General features: G+C 44.9%; 1 protein-coding gene across 7 annotated transcripts in view; it reads right to left on the bottom strand.

The window, feature by feature from the left end:
- The window catches only part of DEPTOR (DEP domain containing MTOR interacting protein), a 126048-nt gene that overhangs the window by 105271 nt on the left and 2155 nt on the right, over positions 1 to 18622 (bottom strand). Inside the window, exon 1 of one of the 7 annotated variants that reach the window (XM_090040561.1) lies at positions 5157 to 5218. The exons of the other annotated variants lie outside the window; for them this stretch is intronic. Coding sequence (XP_089896687.1) covers positions 5157 to 5203 — 47 coding nt within the window. The 5' untranslated portion in view covers positions 5204 to 5218. Of the gene's footprint in view, positions 1 to 5156; positions 5219 to 18622 lie in introns of those variants that run through there. 7 annotated transcript variants of the gene reach the window in all.

The raw sequence follows: 18622 nt of genomic DNA, 5'->3' as shown, positions 1-18622 counted from the left end.
CACCCGCCCCTCCCTGCCCAGCCTGAGCACAGCCCCACCACCAGGATGAGGCTGGCACAGCTCCCAGCCCCTCACCAACAGCAGCAGCCCACCCTTGCCCTGCGCACAGCTCTGGGAGAGCACATGCCCCCCATACCTCCTGTAGGGTGAGTGCAGAAGTGGGAACTGCCCTTGGCCTGTCCAGCACCCCACCCCACCCTAGCTCCATCCCCAGCCTCACTCCTCCCTCACCGTGGGGAGCCTTGATCTGCCCCTCCCTCCCCCTTCCCTCCCCCATGTCCCTTCCCCCCAACAGACTTACCAGTCGGATGTTGCTCTCCAAGCTGTCAGGCTGCGTATCGCCAATCAGATTGGTATCAGCTGAAATGGCTGGTTAATAAACAGCCATCACTATCAGCCCAAAAAATCTTTATCGGTGCACCCCTAGAATCATTGTATGCATGTGGACACAAGAGAACCACTCAAACACATGAAGTTACTTATGTGTTTAAATTTTTATGAGGACTAACTCAGAAACCCAGCTCTAAGAAAAAATATGGTAAAAGAAGCTTTAAGGTTTGAATTCTATTTAAAGGTTTTCACGTCCGGCAGACAAAAAACAAACAAACAAACACAAGAGGGATTTTTCAAGTCGAGTTCAGCACTTTCTCTCCATGAGCTTTAAGTTAGGTTTGCTGGGGGATAGAAACCAAAGCCCTGAGATAAGTGGGGAAGTAGGTAACCTAGAGGAAGCAAAAGCAGGAGGGAGCAAAAGGGGAAGTGGTCTTCTTGCTCTTCCTAACAAAGTAGGGCAATTAGCTAGTTACCTCTGGTGTCTGTACATGAATGCACAGAGCCTGGGAAACAAGCAGGAAGAACTGGAAATCCTCGTACAGTCACAGAACTATGATGTGATTGGAATAACAGAGACTTGGTGGGAGCTCGCATGACTGGAGCACCATCATGAATGGGTGCAAACTTCAGGAAGCACAGGCAGGGGAGAAGAGGAGGAAGAGTTGTGATTTATGTAAAAGAACTGTGTGATTGCTCAGACCTCCAGTATGAACCTGGAGATAGGCTTGTTGAAAGTCTCCGGGTCAGAGGGGAGAGCAACAAGGGTGATGCCATGGTGGGGGTTTGCTATAGACCACCAGACCAGGAGGCTGAGGTGGATGAGGCTTTCTTCAAACAGCTAAAGGAAATTTCCCAATCACGGGCCCTGGTTCTTATGGGGGGGCTTCAATCATCCTGACATCTGCTGGGAGGTCAATGCAGCAGTGCGCAGGCAATCCTGGAAGTTTTTGGAGCATGTTGGGGATGACTTCCTGGTGCGAGTGTTGGAAAGGCCAATTAAGGGCCATGCTCTTCTTGATCTGCTGCTCACAAATGCGGAAGAACTGGTGGGGAATGTAGTAGTGGATGGTATCATGGGCAGCAGTGACCATGAGATGACAGAATTCAGGATCCTGAGAAAAGGAAGGAAAGAGAACAGCAGAGTAAGGACCCTGGGCTTCAGAAAAGCAGACTTCAACTCAGGCAAGCAATTGATGGGCAGGATCCCCTGGAGGGGATAGTCTGAGGGGGAGAGGGGTCCAGGAGAGCTGGTTATATTTTAAAGACTCTTCATTGAGGGCACAGGAATGAACCGACCCGATGTACAAGAAGACTAGCAAGTATGGCAAAAGACCAGTTTGGCTTAGCAGGGAACTCTTTATTGACCTAAAACACAGAAAGGAACCTTAAAGCTGAAACTTGGACAAATTACTAGGGAGGAGTATAACAGTATTGCTTGGGCATGCAGGGATGAAATCAGGAAGACCAAATCACAACTGCAGCTGCAACTAGCAAGGGACGTGAATGGTAACAAGACGGGTTTCTACAAGTATGTCAGCAACAAGAGGAGGATCAGGGAAAGTGTGGGTCTCTTACTGAATGAGGGAGGCAACCTAGTGACAGATGATGAGGAAAAGGCTGAAGTATTCAATGCCTTTTTCACCTGTCTTCACAAGCAAGGTCATTTCCCAGACCTCTGTACCAGGCAGCACAGTTTCTGGAGAAAGTGAGTAGCCAAGAATGGCAAAGGCACAGGTTAGGGATTATTTAGAAAAGCTGAATATGTAGTAGTCCAAGGGCCAGATGTGATACACCCAAGAGTGCTGAGAGAATTGGCCGATGTGATTGCAGAGCTGCTTGTCATTTTCTTTGAAAACTTGTGGCAATTAGGAGAAGTCCTGGATGACTGGAAAAGGGCAAATATAGTGTCCATTTTTAAGAAAGGGAAGGATGATCTGAGGAACTACAGATGGGGCAGCTTCACTTCTGTCCCTAGAAAAATCATGGAATAGATCCTGAAGAAATTTATTTCTAAGTACTTGGAGAGAAAGGTGATTAGGAACAGTCAGTTTGGATTCACCAAGGGCAAGCCATGCTTGACCAACCTGACAGCCTTCTATGATGAAATGACTGGCTCTGTGGATGCAGGAAGAGCAGTGGATGTGACATTCCTTGACTTTAGCAAGGCATTTGGTATAGTCTCCTTCAACATTACTGCAAGCAAGTAGAGGTGCACAATGATATATTGGTTGTCTATCAGACTGGCATCGATAAAAGGAAAATAACATTATCAGCTATTGGCTATTTTGGCCATTGCTGCCGATAATGCTTTCCAATAATTATGCCTTCTGGCCAGGGCCACGGATGCATGGGTACCCTCCTGCAAGCCGGGGTGACCCCAGATAAACCCCCATCACCTCACTGGCAGGCTGGGCTGGTTTGGAGTGGATCAGACCAGATGCTATGATGTCCTAACCACTGGCACGGTGTGGATTGCAGGCTGGGGGCCTCAGCAAGTGCTGTAAAAGACGCCAAATGCTGCAAAGATGAGATTGGGATGGGGAGGGGTGGGCAGAGCTGCCTGGCTCAGCCTGGCCTGGCCCAGTGAGATTCAACCCACAGTGCCCATGGGTCTGCACCCCAGGGGCCAAGGACGGAGCCTGGCTGGGGCTGAGGCAGCTGTTTGCAGCAGGGTCCTTACCCCAGTCCCTCAGTCCAGCCGGGTCCTGCCCTTCCCAGGGCCAGGTGCATCCAGTCTCCACCATGGGGCATAGGGGCTTGCCCTGCCCCTAGCAGCAGCAGCACCAGGAACAGAAGGGGCCCTTCCCCCACTGAAGTCCAGCTCCGAGGACCTGGAGCCTGGATGCAGGGAAGGAGTGGCTCAGTTTCTCCAGGCCTAGAATGGTCCTGTGGCCCTGTTCTGGGCAGAGGGAAGAGAGCAGGGAGCCTGGCCCAGAGACCACCCAGCCCTGGGCAGCCAGGAAGGATCACAGCTTCCCCCTCAGCCCTGCTGGGCAGGCTCAGGCAGCTGCCTCCAGGCTGGGATTCAAGGGCATCATGCCAAAGAACAGGAAAAGCTCGGCACAGCCAGGTGCAGGCACTGCTAGTCTAGCCCTGCCTGCTGCAAATGGTCCCAGGCACTTTTACATGTGCTCTGAGAGTGGAGAAGTGGTGCTTTAATTAGAGTGGATCCGAGAGCCACTCTAATTAAAGTGCCACCACGTCTCCTGTATCAGTGCCCCTGTGCTTACAAATGACAGTGAAGGCACTTGACCTAAAGCTTGTTCATGAGTGTGTGTATGTGATATAAACGTAAAACAAACAAAAAATAGGTTTATTTATATCAGTAATTTAAAACGCCTTGCATTATTACTAAATATTGGTTATCGGATCAGCCTAGGTGATATGTTTGGTTAATAATTGGCAATTGATATTGGTCAAGAAAATCTTTATCAGTGCACCCATACAAGCAAGCTAAAGACACACAGCTTGGATGAATAGACTCTAAGGTAGATAGAAAACTTGCTGGATCATTGGGTTCAGAGGGTACTAATTAATGACTTAATGTCTAATTCACAGCCAGTATCAAGTGGAGGGCCCCAGGGGTCGGTTCTGGGACCAGATTTGCTCAATATCTTCATCAACAACCAAGAAGATGGGATGGAGTGCACCCTTAGCACATTTGCAGATGACACCAAGCCGGGGGGAGTAGTAGATACACTGAAGGGTAGGGCTAGTATTTAGAGAGACCACACACATTGAAGGATTAGACTAGAAGAAATCTCATGAGGTTCAATAAGAAGAAATGCATCCTGGGCTGCATTAGTAGGAGCATTGAAAGTAGATGGAGGGAAGTGATTCTTACCCTCTATTCAGCATTGGTGAGGCCAGATCCGGAGTACTGTGTCCAGTTTTGGGCCCTCCCATTACAGAAAGGAAGTAGAGGAATTGGAGAAAGTTCAGCAGAGAGCAATGAAAATAGTTAGGAGGCTGGGGCACGTGACATATGAGGAGAGGCTGAGAGAACTGGGCTTATTAAGTCTGGAGAAGAGACGACTGAGAGGGGTTTTAATAGCAGCTTTCAACTACCTTTAGAGTGGCTCCAAAGAGGATGGAACCAGACTGTTCTCAGTGGTGACAGGTGACAGAACTAGGAGAAATGGTCTCAAGTTGCAGCAAGGGAAGTTTAGGTTAGATATTAGGAAAAACTTTCATATGTGGTGGGGTAGTAAAGTATTAGAACAAGTTACCTAGAGAAGCTGTGAAATTCCAGCTTTGGGGGTTTTTGAGACCCAGCTAGACAAAGCCTTGAGTGGGATGATATAGTTTGGGGTGGTTCTGCTTTGAGCAGGCAGTTGGACTAGGTAACTCCCTTGGGTCCCTTTTGAGCCCTGGTTGTATATGATTCTATGAATCACTTGATTTGCAATATAGATGCATATATAGCTGCTGAGTAACCACTTCTTAATTACCAGTGCTTTCTATTGTCATTTAGCTAACAAGGCTCTTGTTTGACTTGGTTTATAAACAAGGCTGACAAGCAGACTAGCTTGCAGAAGACAAAGATCATAGAAGCATTTCTCCTCCACTCCCTAAATTAAATGGACGTTTTCCTTGACAGAAACAAGCACAGGAAAGTTCTGTCTGTTCTGCTTAACTTGCCTTCCTTGTTCAGAAATATCCCTGTTACTTTTGATCCTCTACACACACAGGAAATCTGTATGACTGGATGTCTTGCCTTGTGAGAGTCAATCCAGACATTCACAAACATGCACACAAATTTAACACTATTAGCTCAACACAAGCAGTCAGCTCCTTGCTCTCTGTTTCAGCGGTTGACTCACTTCCAACAGCACTGAGGGTCTTGGATTACCATAATATGTCGCCTCATAGCAAACGCTATTGCATTGGACTTTGAGTAGAACTGGGCAAATGTCTGAATCCACTCAGCAAGACCTCAGTGGGTCATGAAGTATTTCTGCCGGTATTTTCCAAGCCCTGAGCAAGAAGGTATAGAATTCTTCTGTATGAATTTTGTAATCACTGAAAACAAGTAATCACAAATAAGTTTCCACCCATGGTCTGCTCCCACTCCTACTCCTACCATGTCACAGACAGTTCTGGATAAGAATCTTGACCTTGAGAGGACAAATTTCTGAGCTCTGCCTCTTTGTGCCCATTCTTCAACTGGCCATCCCTTACGCAGCATCACTGAGATCACTGTAATACTCTAAAACCCTTCTTTGGCCCCAGCTTGTTTGAGTGGCTTTCTCTCTCCATGCTTATTTGGCTTACTTGTGAATAATTTGTGCAATCGCCTCTTCCTTCCTGTCTTGGTCCTGGTACTTCAATTTCCATGAGTACAATAGTGACTAGCCTTTATATATAACTCATGTTCCAAATGTGCAAGAAAATAAATCAATGTGAAGCCCTGTTATTAACATGGATATGTTTTATTCTACATAATTGTGCTTAAGTTGCTTCAGCATTTTCCAATTTTGGAATCAACAAAAAATAATCCTACAAAATCTTCAAATTTTAAATTAGTGGCACTCCATTAAGTTATACAGTTGCAAAACATGATAGATATGCAAGCAGTTTATATTTCAAAAGCCACTTGCTAGTCAATTACACAAGGCCCAAAGAAGAGCTTTTGTAAACACGAAACTTTTTGTAACACTTGAAACCAACAGACAGTTTCTCTGGTTCTTTCTAAAGTTTCTAAAAAGCTTCTAAAAGTTCCAAAATATTTTTACTATTCCCAAAGTGATTCACAGGCAGACTGCAATTAAGCACAGCAAAAAAAATTTTAGAGCCATCCCATGTGAGTTCCTAGTGTCACACACGAAGTCTGGTACAGAGCAAGGAATTCAAGATAAGTCCTGCATACCCCACACTGACACCCTAACCATTAGACCAACCTGCCCCTCAATCCTAAAGACACAGGAATTACAAAGCACATAAGGGCTAAGTAGAGACATTTGGGAAGGTTAAATTGGATTCAAATGACCACTTGATTTAAACTTAGCTTGTCCTGGTGCTGACCTTACAATTATAGACACAGTCTCAGTGACTGGTAATAATCAGACTAACCTTGTAACTGTACAGAAGTTCCATGTACACAAACTGGTCTAAAAATTGCAGAATCCAGTTTAAGATAAACCTGAATCTATGTGGTATCAAATTTATTTGATTTAGGTCAAATGGGTACATGGAACTTCTGTCCACTCTCCCTGAGCAGCCCCAGGACTAAGAAACCCTAGCCACTGGCCCCCACCCCAGGGATGCTCTTTTCACCCCTTCCTACCCCCTCACTGGGCTATTTTTTGCTGCTCCCCGACCAGCCAGCTACCTCAACATACATCCAACAAGCCACTCACTACTCCAGGTGCAGCCACTTTTATCAGCATTTACCTTTGCCAGAGCTGAACAAGTAAGTCCTGGGGGGGGAGGGACAGGAGGGATGCAGATGTAGGTTTGCTGGTGGTGGAACCCACCCCACCCACAGATTACACCTGCCCACTCTATTCTTTGTGGGTCATGTCTCCCACCGCACCCCACCCATGGGTTGCACTTGCCCCCCCTACCCCACCTGCAGGAGGCCTGATGATTTCTGAAGACCATGAGTTGCTATTACTGGTGCTAAATCCTATACACATAGGATTGTGTCTTGTACAAGGGCTCCTACTTACTTGCATATGTATATAAGGGTAAAACCAGCCACTAACTGAAGTTTAACTTAAATTATAAACCTTGTAATCATTCTTTGGTTCAATGCAGCAGCTTAATAGCTCAGACCAGCAGTAGCCATGATAGTTTATGGTAACTTTTATAATATGGAGAGGGAAGAAAAGATTGTTTCAGTCCTAATAATAAACTTACTAATTTAACCTTGCTGGTTTTTGCACTTTCCTGAATTATTTCATAATTTTTTAATGGTGCTTATTCTATTTATGGATTCACCCATCTGAGCTTATTCAGTTTGGTGCGCAAGAGAAAGGACATGGCTTGTCACAGGGTGGTTTCACCATAAGTGAACAGTCAAATAGTAATAATACTCAAACAATACAGCTTATTTTAAAGCAATAAGAAACTAACTACGGATCCGACTGGCTATATGTGCAAAACCACTGACTGTGCAGATTTTCACTGCAACTTCTTCTTTCCTCCAATGTTACAAAGTTCCAGATTGAGGGACATGTGTGCCTTTTGAGTTTTCTCCCTTTAGCAAACAGGATTACTTTCAGTTCTCTCAAAACCTTCCTTCTCCAGAGCTACAATTTCAAAAATTTCAAAAGCATGCCAAAAATGCAGGTTCCTACAGGAAAATAGTTTGCCTGCATTGCACCATACGTATTTAAATGGGGATCCATGGAAAGCTAAGAAACAGGACTACAAGGGATTGCCCAGATCAATAAATCCATTCCCCTACTGCATAGGCAGCCATGTCATATCACCCTTGTCACAAACATTTCCATTAACTTATCTACATCTCCCTTGACACCTGAGCCCATTTCCTCTACTGGAAGGCTGTTCCAGAACTTCATTCCTCTGATGATTAAATAAAGGCCTTCCTGATTTTCTCATTTCTAATCTAAAGTTTAAACTCAATTTATACTCAAATGTTCTTGATTCAGTATTATCTTTCAGCTCTTTTGGCTACTTTGTGCATACTTCTCTGATGTGTTTAGAGAGATCAGTGTAGGGACACAGGGCACAGCAGAAGCAGCAACTTCTAGTTGCTGCAGTGACAGCAAACACACAGCTGCACTTTTTTTTGCATCCCCACCATGGCAGTGCCTGAAGATTGCCCCTATTGCTTCCCTCACTCTTAGTTACGCTACTGGAGAGAGTAGTTGTGTCCTCCCTCAGCCTTTGTTCTGCTTGGTTAACCAGATCAAACCTTTCCAGTGCCCCCTCAACAGACAAGCTGTTTTAGTCTCCTAATCCTCCTAGTAGCCATTATAGCTGTGCAAGTATAACTGGGGATCTGATTTAGACTATATTTAATTTATGGTATATGGTATCTTAACCTGGTCTACTCTAGTTTGAGGAAAAAAGCATGAATAAAAATTCTAACTTGGAGACAATACATGTATTTGTTCAGATCTTAACTTTAGTATTTTTTATGTTAATGTACTTATGAGGGCCAATTTTGGCATTTAATTTTCTGTGCTACTTTTCTAGAGCATAAAACTGATAGAAGCCTGGGTACCTTTCTTGGAAAATGCCACAAGAACAAATCCTACTTGGCTCTTCCTTTTTTTTTCCTTGGCTCTTTCACCACATCATCATATTCCCCCCACCAATTTACTCTCTACCTAAATAGTTCACATTTCAAGTTCTTGGCCTTTGCACTGTATAATACACTGGAATCTACAGAGAGTGGAAAGTTGGTCCCCATTAAAAAAACCACCTTGACCCCTTTTTTGCTCATCCAGTAGTAGAAGCTAGAACACATATTTTATGGTTTCACTGTTTCCCCCAGAGCAGTAAAAGCCCTGCGGCAGTCTGCAGCTCTGGTGATGTGAGAGATGCAGCAAGAGGGTTCCTCCCAGGTCATTCCAGCCCATCCTGGGGCCTAAAACAGAAAATTGCACTGCTTGGAGCCCTGGCTCTCCACACTTCCAGGGCTCGTGTGACAGATTTTACAGCTCAGAAGTACATCTGCAATCAGTGAATGTCTATGACCATAGCTCCCCAAGCAGAGCTGCCACACACAGTCTTCTGCTTTTCAGCCAGAGTCTATTATTGACACTTGTGATTGTCATCAATTATAGGACAGCTAGCTGATATAAGAGGAAACCTACAATGCAGACAAGATGCACAGGGACCTTGTCTTATCTTCTAGCAATTTTCATTCCACTTTTATGCAGTGCTTAGCCTAAGAGAGCTCTAGTCCCTGACTTGGGGGACTAGGCAGTGTCAAGGCAGCAAAGTTCTTTGGGTAAATGTGGTATATTTTATTAGACCAATGAAATAGTTGGAAAAATTGTTCTCTGTAAGCCTTCAGGCACAAAAACCCTTCTTCAGGCATAAGGAGAGCCTGCTGTTGTTTTGTGCTCTCCTGGGTGGAATAGACGTCAATATGCAAAATGCATAGCAGTGAGGATCAGAGGCCATGGGAGACAATAGGTGTGAGACAGGTAGGTAGGGAGAATGTTGACCTGGTGATAAAATGTAGCTGGTAAAATGTAGTTAGGTTACCTGCAGGGATGTAGGCTGTAGCCGTGTTGGTCTAAGGACATAGGCAAACAAGGTTCTTTGTGTGAATCTGATATCTTTTATTAGATCAACTTAAATAGTTGGCAAAACAATTTTTAAGCAAGCTTTTGGGTTCAAAAATCCTTTGTCAGGCTAAGGAAGTATCAGCAGTTGTTGTGCGCTCCTCCTAGATGGAATGAAAAGTAAAGAAGCCAGAGGTTGGGCTGGTCTGCATGCAAGACAGGCAGTCCTGTGAAGATGTGAATTGAGGAGCCTGTGGGTGAGAAACAGGCTGCGTCGGGGTGGAGAGAGAAGGGGGATGAGTAGTGGAGGAGTACCTGGGGAGTCAGATGTCAGGCAGGTTATAATGTGTCATAAATCTAATGTCTATATTTAGTCCTTGATTTTTAGTATCATGGATTAAATATGGATTTAGAGGTTACCTGTTGTCTTGTGAGAAGTGTGCACCCACAGGTAATTAGTTGTTCTTGTCTTCGATAGATTTTCGGTGTGTGTTCATTCTGGTACGCAGTTGTTGTTTGGTTTCTCCTACATATTTTTCATCGGGGCATTTAGTGCACTGGATGAGATGTATTACATTTCTGGAGGTACAGATGTAAGGTGCATGTGCACCCCCTGAATTTGGTGGTACACTCTCTGCTAAAGGGGCCACTGACGCTGCTGGCAGCGCCTGCAGGCAGCCGTCTCTTACCATTCCTCTCCTCACCACTGGCACTGCCGGTGGCATCTGCCAGCGGTTCCCAATCACTGCTGGCCGCCACCAGCACTGGCAGCAGCATCTGCGGGTAGGGCAACGGCTGGTCAGTGCTTGCCACTCCTCCCCCACTGCTACCGACACCAGTGCAGCTGCCTGCGGAAGCTCCCCACTTGCTACCGCCATGCCCCTGCTGCTGCCACCTGCGGGCAATCGCTGTGCCCCCTCCCCCAGCCTCTGGGGGCACGCAGCGTTCATGGGTGTAGTTATTGTGGGAGTGGTGGACATGCTGGCAGGTTTTTACGTTCTTTGTCCCGGCATGATCTGGATCCATTTGGTATTCTTTGGATCATAGGAACTTTGCTTCTGGTGATGAGATTGGTGAGGTTTGGTGCTTGTTTAAAAGCTAGGAAGGGTGGTTCTCGGAAGATCTCTTTAAGAATGGGGTCTTCTTCTAGTATGGGTTGCAATTGTTTGAGGATTTTCCCAGTAGGTTCCAGGGAAGGATGGTATGTCATAACTAATGATGTACAATTTGTGGGGATTTTCTTTTTGTACTGCAATTCTTCACGTGGTATCCAGGTGGCTCTTTCAGAAGTATAACCTATCTCTTTGGAGTAGTGTCCTTGTTGAGTGAAAGCCCTTTTGAGATTTGTGAGGTGACAATTATGGGTGTTTTCCTCAGTGCAAATTCAGAGGCTTTGGCTATATATTACAGCTTTCTTGGTGTGTTTATGGTGATTGCTGGTTCTGTGCAGATATGTATGTTGGTCCATGGGTTTCCTGTATATGGTGGTTTGTGTTTTACCATTCTAGATATTGATCACAGTGTCTAAAAAGGAAATGTTGGTGCTGAAGCATTCAAGAGATAGTCTGATGGAGGGGTGATAATTATTGAATTTGTGATGGAAATCAATCAGGGATTGCAGGTTTTCGCTGCAAATGATGAAGATGCCATCTATATAGCATGGATTTGATGGTGCAGTTCTTGAGGAATTTTTCTTCCAGGTGGCCCATAAAACAGTTGGCATAATGTGGGGCTCTGTTGGTGCCTGTAGCTGTGCCCGTTTTCTATAAGCAGTGTCAAAATACATATTGTAAATAGTGAGAATGTGTCAAAAGTACCTGAATGCCATACAGCAGCATGTTGGATGCCTGGGACCACCGTTCCCCATAAAAAAAAGACAGCAACAGGAGAACAGAGCTAGTGAGCTAGGAAAAGAGCTTAGTGTCTAGACACCAGCACTGCTGAGCTAGCTAAACAATATTAGTTCTGCTTCCCTTGGCATTATTAGACAGGCTGCAATTAGCTGCTAACAGGCTGTCTTAAACATGAGTGTAATATATGACATACAGACATTTTAACCTACTTGCCACACATCTACAGCATCTGGTAACTGTGTACTAGTATATAAATGCCAGATAAAAGCAAATCAGTCATTTATTATGGAAAGAAAATATGCAAAACATAAACCACTCATACAACATGTTACCTATGATGTACCCAGAACGAGAGTGAACACTAGCACACGTTCACTGAATGGCACTTAGTGAAAACTATGCTGCTGTTTGAAAAAAAAGCTGTCTCCTATCTGGTGCTGATTAAATTATTAAAATACACATCTTAAGAAAGAGAACTTACACTCCCAAACGTTGAATAGCTTGATTTTCAAAAGTGCTGAATACCTATAAATGTGTACTGAAATCAATGAGAGCTGCCTATTCCTAGCCCCTTTCAAAATCGAGCCCCAAATCAAGATGTATACATGGAACTATTGTGGTATTAAAATTAATATAAATGTGTCAGAAGGAAACAGGCCAGATAACATACAGCACACGACACATGTTCCAAAAGTTGTATGAAAAAATTGTATATATTAATATTTGAAAAAAAAATTCATCATGTAATTAAAGACTATGTAATTAGATTTAATGAAAACGTTCCTACCTTTTGAGTGCTATACTTTAAAACCTTACTGCTTTTAATGTATTGCTTTGATAGAATCACATAGGAATTGGGAAAATTTCATAGGAATTCTATAACATAAATTCTTTGAGGAGCTAACAGTAAAACATGCTGTTCTACACATTTTAGGAGGTTCAGGATTTTAGCCCTTTGGTTCTCACCTGATCTAAGAAGTCTGCAGGAAAACACCACCCAAAATGAGACAACATAAAAGTATAATATAGTCTGCCTCTAGTAATGACCAATTCTTAATGTGGTATAGGGGAAAGAAAAACCTGCAAAGCTGATGGTGAAACAGTTGTCTTGAATCTCAGTTTTATATCCTAAAATTTTGGAAATATTCATAACTCCTTCATGATGAATGTTTGTGCCACAAATTAAGTGTTGCCCTTCTTTCTGTTGTATGGCATACGTACCTTCCCAATTGCTGAAGACCTGTCAGGCATACGTAGAGGAAGACACTATGATTTGGGGGGGCTGAGTGCATGTGCACACAAGCGTACACCCCCCCCAGCAAGTAAGTCTGTTGTGGGGAAGGGGCGTGGGGTGGGGAAGATCAAGGCCACTGCAGTGAGGAAGGGAGTGGGGCAAAGGCAGGGGCTGGGGTGAATGGGGCCAAGCCAGGTTGTAGGATGCTCATCCAGGGACACAGAAGGCTCCCGCCACTGCATGCACTCTTAGGGCAGGCATAGGGGGCACATGCCCCCTGATCTGTGTGTGCAGTGGAGGTGGGCTGCCGCTGTGGGCTGTGCTCTGCATCTCACTGCCAGTGCCCCAGAAGCGGTGCTACACCATGTGCCTCCTGCGTGCTGGCTGAGCTGGCTACCCAGCGGTGGGAGGCACGTGGCATTGCACAGCTGTCAGGGCACTGGCAGCATAGTGTGGAGCACAGCCCACAGTGGCAGCCCATGTCTGCCCCACACACAGCACAAATTGGGGGGGCACAGATCCACCCCTGGATGAGCTGCCCAGGCAGCGAGCATCCTGTGACCCATCCTGGGGCCCCACTCACCACCACTGCCCCACACAGGGGCCAACCTTGATCTGCCCCGCTCCACCCCACCCCACCCCCATGCCCCTTCCTTCCCCTGCACCTGTTCTCATCCACACATCTAGTTGCTGGGCATTGCTCCACATATGGCCGGGCCAGGCTGAGTTCCCAGCCACCTATAGGCTCCAGCTGCTTGTCTCTGTCTGTGAGCACCCCTCCCAGAGTCCACATAAGGGCTGCCTGTGTTTGAGGGGGCTAAGCCCCATTAGCTCCAGGCTTCCACCGTCTATGCTATCAGGTCTTGGCTCTAAACAGTGGTCTCTAGACAGCTTGTAAGCTTACAAGTGAAAAGGGAAATAAAAGTCAATATCCACAGATCTCTAGAGTGCTGAATATAGAAACACTAGACGTTAAATCCCATTGAAGTTACACCTATTCCAGAGCTCAGTATGATAGGCCCACAGGCAAAGTAGGCAACAACATAGGTGTTGGTTCATTTGTTGTACTATTTCTTGTATTTGTACAACTATTTGTTGTACTATTGTCCATGTATCAAGCATGGACTAAGATGTCCAGGGACAGGGCACATGAGAAATGAAGCAACTGTGGACTTAATACAGAGACATCCTGTGAAAGGGCAGTGATAATTATTCAGGCCATCCTGTGCATCTCTTGACAAAAACATGAGACACCAGACTGGTATGACTTGCAAGTGATATGGCCAGAAGGTAGTCTACAATTGCACAAGATATATATTGATATAAAGGACTCAAATTGAAGCAATTTTTTGTTGCCAAAACTGTACACTTTTGTTGCCATCAACTGTACACTAAGTCAACATACAGTATTCTTAACATGAATACAGTGGGACTGTAGAAAACAGAAGTTCATAGCAGTCCTAAAACCCTCATCTCTTCTCAACAAAACACTGAAGTTTAATTAATGTAATTCATTGCCACCTACTGAGACATAACGATACTTAGGGCTGGCTGCTCCAGTTATAATCAAACAAAATTCCCATAGACATCAATTGTACTATTACACATTCCAACAATTACATCTCTCTAGCAAATCCCAGAATGTCATTCTCCCCTTGTACTCAGCCTTGGTGAGGCCACAGCTGGAGTACTGCATCCAGTTTTGGGCTCCACAATTCAAAAGGATGTGGAGAAGCTTGAGAGAGTCCAGAGGAGAGCCACACGCATGATCAGAGGTCAGGAAAACAGACCTTATGACGACAGGCTGAGAGCCACGGGGCTCTTTAGCCTGGAAAAGCGCAGGCTCAGGGGTGATCTGATGGCCACCTATAAGTTTCTCAGGGGTGACCACCAGGATCTGGGGGAACCTTTGTTCACCAGAGCGCCCCAAGGGATGACAAGGTTGAACAGTCATAAACTACTGCAAGACTGTTTCAGGCTGGACATAAGGAAGAATTTCTTTACTGTCCGAGCCCCCAAGGTCTGGAACAGCCTGCCATCAGAGGTGGTTCAAGCACCTACATTGAATACCTTCAAGAGCAAATTGGATGCTTGTCTTGCTGGGATCCTATGACCCCAGCTGAATTCCTGCCCTTTGGGCGAGGGGTTGGACTCGATGATCTTCCAAGGTCCCTTCCAGCCCTAATGTCTATGAAATCTATGAACTAATACTGTCTAGCGATATGAATATTGTTTTTAAAAAAATATTTGTTTTACCTCCTCTAATTATATCAGTTAAACGATTAATCGACAACACAGCAGCTCAGATGTAGCTGCTGCTGGGAGCTGCTCCCAGAGCCCTTTGGCTGGTGGGAAGAGGGGAGGAGGCAAGCCCAGCCAAACAACACAGCCCACATGAAGCTCTACACTGGAAAGGAGGGGGCACCTGTGAACAGGCAGCTAATTGCTTATTGATGAGTCATTAGTCTACTGGCTGCTTTCCTCTTAGGTTATAGGTACTAGTCCCCTGTCCCTTCTCTCTCAGTTCCTCCTGCCTGCCCTGCTGCCTTCTAGTTCCAGCTGGGGCACCACACAGCTTCCCTTCCTCCCTTCCCTGCCAGACTGTACCCACCTTAAGCTAAAGGATAAGCATTAAACTAACCACCTATCATTAAACTTACTGGTTCAACAATTGTTTAACCTTTCATATCCCTAATACTGTCCGACCTACATCTGGCAAATGGTTATGATACCCTCCTTCAGACATACTCAGCAGGGACTTAGGAAACTCAGGGTGCATCTACCCAAGATGCATCTAATACGCAGTAAAGGATCACCATAAAGCATCGCCATCTACACATTTATGGGACTTACCGCACAGTAAATGAGGCTAATGTACCATTTGCTAGTAGCTAGAAATACAGGTACTAGATTAACAGTGCACTAGTTGCTGCGCAGTAGCTCACATGTAGATGCTGACAAGGACCAATTTGATCCCAGACAGCCCAGGCAACAGAGGGCCACTACTCCCCGGCCAAGCCCTGGTGCAGGGGAGACACCACCACATGGTGCTGAGTCCCAGCCACATGGAGACTGGGTCAGGACCTAATCCCTATGTAGCCAGGAGAGCTGTCCCTGCTGGGTGGAGATGCTGCCTGCCAGCCACATGGAGTTTGGGACCAGCCCCTGTACCTCCTTCCACCCAGGGAGCCTGGAGCTCTCCCTGGCTGCTGCAGGGTGGGAAGAGCGGGGCAGGAGTAGACACATATATGTGTGCCCCGTAGTGCTTTAGTGAGCCTGAGTTTTCTGAAAAGAAAATTCAGGTGCATTAACTGCATGTGCAGATGTGCCATTTAGGTCAGTGACATAAATTTCATGTAGTTGACTATTAGGATATGCATTTGGATGCTAAGGAAGAGAATGGCTGCATTTTCTAAAACTTCATGGATACAACCTAGTCTTGAAAAGAGCTGAATCCTCTACACCAGTGGTTCTCAGTCTTTTTAAACTCAAAGCACCCCTTGTTAGACTTTAGGAACTCCTTGGAAAATGCCAGGTCTTTGTTTTCACTCATTTTTTTTTTACTGCAGAAAAATAATACAGCAGTTTTTCTGTTTCAAAGAACTCAGAAAGACCACAACAAGTCAGAATTTTTTTAATACCATGGACTTATCTTTGAGATCTCTAGACTTGTCTTGTGAATCATGTTTTCACACCTAACAGTGATAACACGGCATGGTACTCTAGGACACCCTTGAAAGGATCTCAAAGCACCCCAAGGTGCTGTGGCACCCCAGTTGAGAATCACTGCTGTGTGCTGTTCATTTGGTTGTTTCTCCAAATGAGAATACTAGCAGCCGTTACCTCAGTCAGAAATGTACTTACCTACCCACTGTTTCTAAACATGAAGCAGACTACCAGAGCCTAAAATTTTATTTTAGCTAGTAAAGTTTTGTAGCATGACCTACCACTGCTCAGATATGACAAAGAATCTTTAAATCAACAGGTTATTACAACTATTTTAACTGAGACATGAACACCCCAATTCTATATAGCACAAGAGTACTATAAATACCTAACATTCAGGCTTTTCACATACTCGAGCAACACCCCACTCATGGTTTCATTTTACTCTTTCACTCTATTGAGTTATGCAGTCCTGAAGTATGTAGCACTTTCTCATATGCACTTTCAACCCATATGCACAAAGTCACCTGTCCCCCTACATCATTCTAAGACCACTAAGAATAGAAATAACGTTTCCCTCAAATAAATGTGCAGATTGGCTATCGTATTTGTCTGTCTTCAAAGCTTCCATCATACTAATACTTTGATTATGAGACCAAGTGAGTGGTTTATTTAGCATTAATAGTTGTACATTTTCTTAGAAAGGAAAACAAGTCTACTCTTAGAAAGGAAAAACAAGCCCACAAAATGCATCTACTAGCCAGTTTGCTGCCACAAACTATGAGGCCCTTATTTGCTGGACAAGGTAGAGTTACATCTGCTCTGTTTCACAAAAACCTGTGGTTCCCAAACTATAGCACATGGACCCCTGGTGCTCCATGGGGCCACTCTGTCTAATAAAAATTTGATTATAACATAGTATGGTGATTTGCCACATGGCCACAAGCTTCAGGGGGCAGCTCTCCCAAAATCTTCCCCACTGCATGGGCTAAGTTGGCAGCTTGCTGCCACCCATCCCCTGCAAGCGGCACGTGGCCCCTCCACTCCTCCCCGCACAGGTTTCACTGGCAGCATGAGCCCCCACCGCTGCCTGGGCTGCACTGGGGCACGTAGACCCCTGCTGTGTGCACTGCACAGGCCCCCAGGCACTCCCTCGATGCAGGGTAGCAGGAGAGGCTGCTGCGGGGGCCTGCAGGCCACAACTTAAATGCTTGTGGGCTGCATATAGCCCATGGGCTACATGTTGGCCCCACATAGGCTGCATGAGGCCCACAGGATGCCAGTCTGACAGATCTGATCTGGAAAATGTAGTAAGATATGAGTGTTGACAGCAGAGAGGGCAAAATAAAAAGGAAACCTAGGTCAGGCTTTTACCATTAGATGTAAAAGGGTGGATTTATATATCTCTATTGACTTCTTAGGACAGGTACAGTCATGATTTTTTGCTTCTGTCAAAATACCACGTACACCAATGGTGCCACTGTCAAATAAGCAGCATATTGTTACCACAAGTAGCAACATTTCCAACCTTCATCTTTTACTGGAACAGTGACAAGCCAATTTTTAAAAAACATTTATGATTAAACTTCAGGCAAGGACCTAGTGGGATTTTAAAGAGTGCCAGGGCACCCAGTTCCCATCACCTAACTTCAACGTCAGGTGCCTCAACACTTAAAAACAGGTCCCTACACCAACTCCCAAGAAAAAAAATATGCATACCTATTCCTTTAGGATAGGAAACGTAAAACCACATGTCAGGTCTTCATCTGCACTACACTGAGGTCCCTGCTGTGTATTACATATATTACACAATTAACTGGTTAATCACTCAATAAATTTAGACCAGCCACACGTCAAAGTAAGACTGGCCACATGTGCAAAGTAATTATCACTCAATTACATGATTCATTGCACAAGAAATTTAGACAAGCCACACGTGCAAAGCACTTTTATCACATGATACAAATGACTATCCAGCTACAAAAAGAGCCAACCAGCTACAAAGTTAGTGCTTGGAAATGTGTAACAGCTCTATAAAAGGTTTCTATCCAGGTTTAAACTGAACGTGTAGCAGGGCCCTGACTTACATCAGTCAAGAATTTCACTGAACATCAGGAGCTGCTACCAAGCTATGAAAATATTTTCTGAACCAGCACTATAAAACGTTTGAAGACTGAAGAAGAGCCCTAATCTTCCTGTTTTTTGAGTATTTTTTAACTGCCCGGGACATATAATAACTTAAAATATAAGCAAAAGCTTAATCATGATTTTGTGTTACTCTTTAAATAGCCAATTTCCACTAAAATGAAAGCAAGAGACTAGGGGTCTCA

Source organism: Crocodylus siamensis, chromosome 3 (assembly GCF_052110815.1).
Source record: "Crocodylus siamensis isolate JL-2025a chromosome 3, ASM5211081v1, whole genome shotgun sequence".
NCBI lineage: Eukaryota > Metazoa > Chordata > Crocodylia > Crocodylidae > Crocodylus > Crocodylus siamensis.
This window is presented reverse-complemented; position numbering and strand designations above follow the sequence as displayed.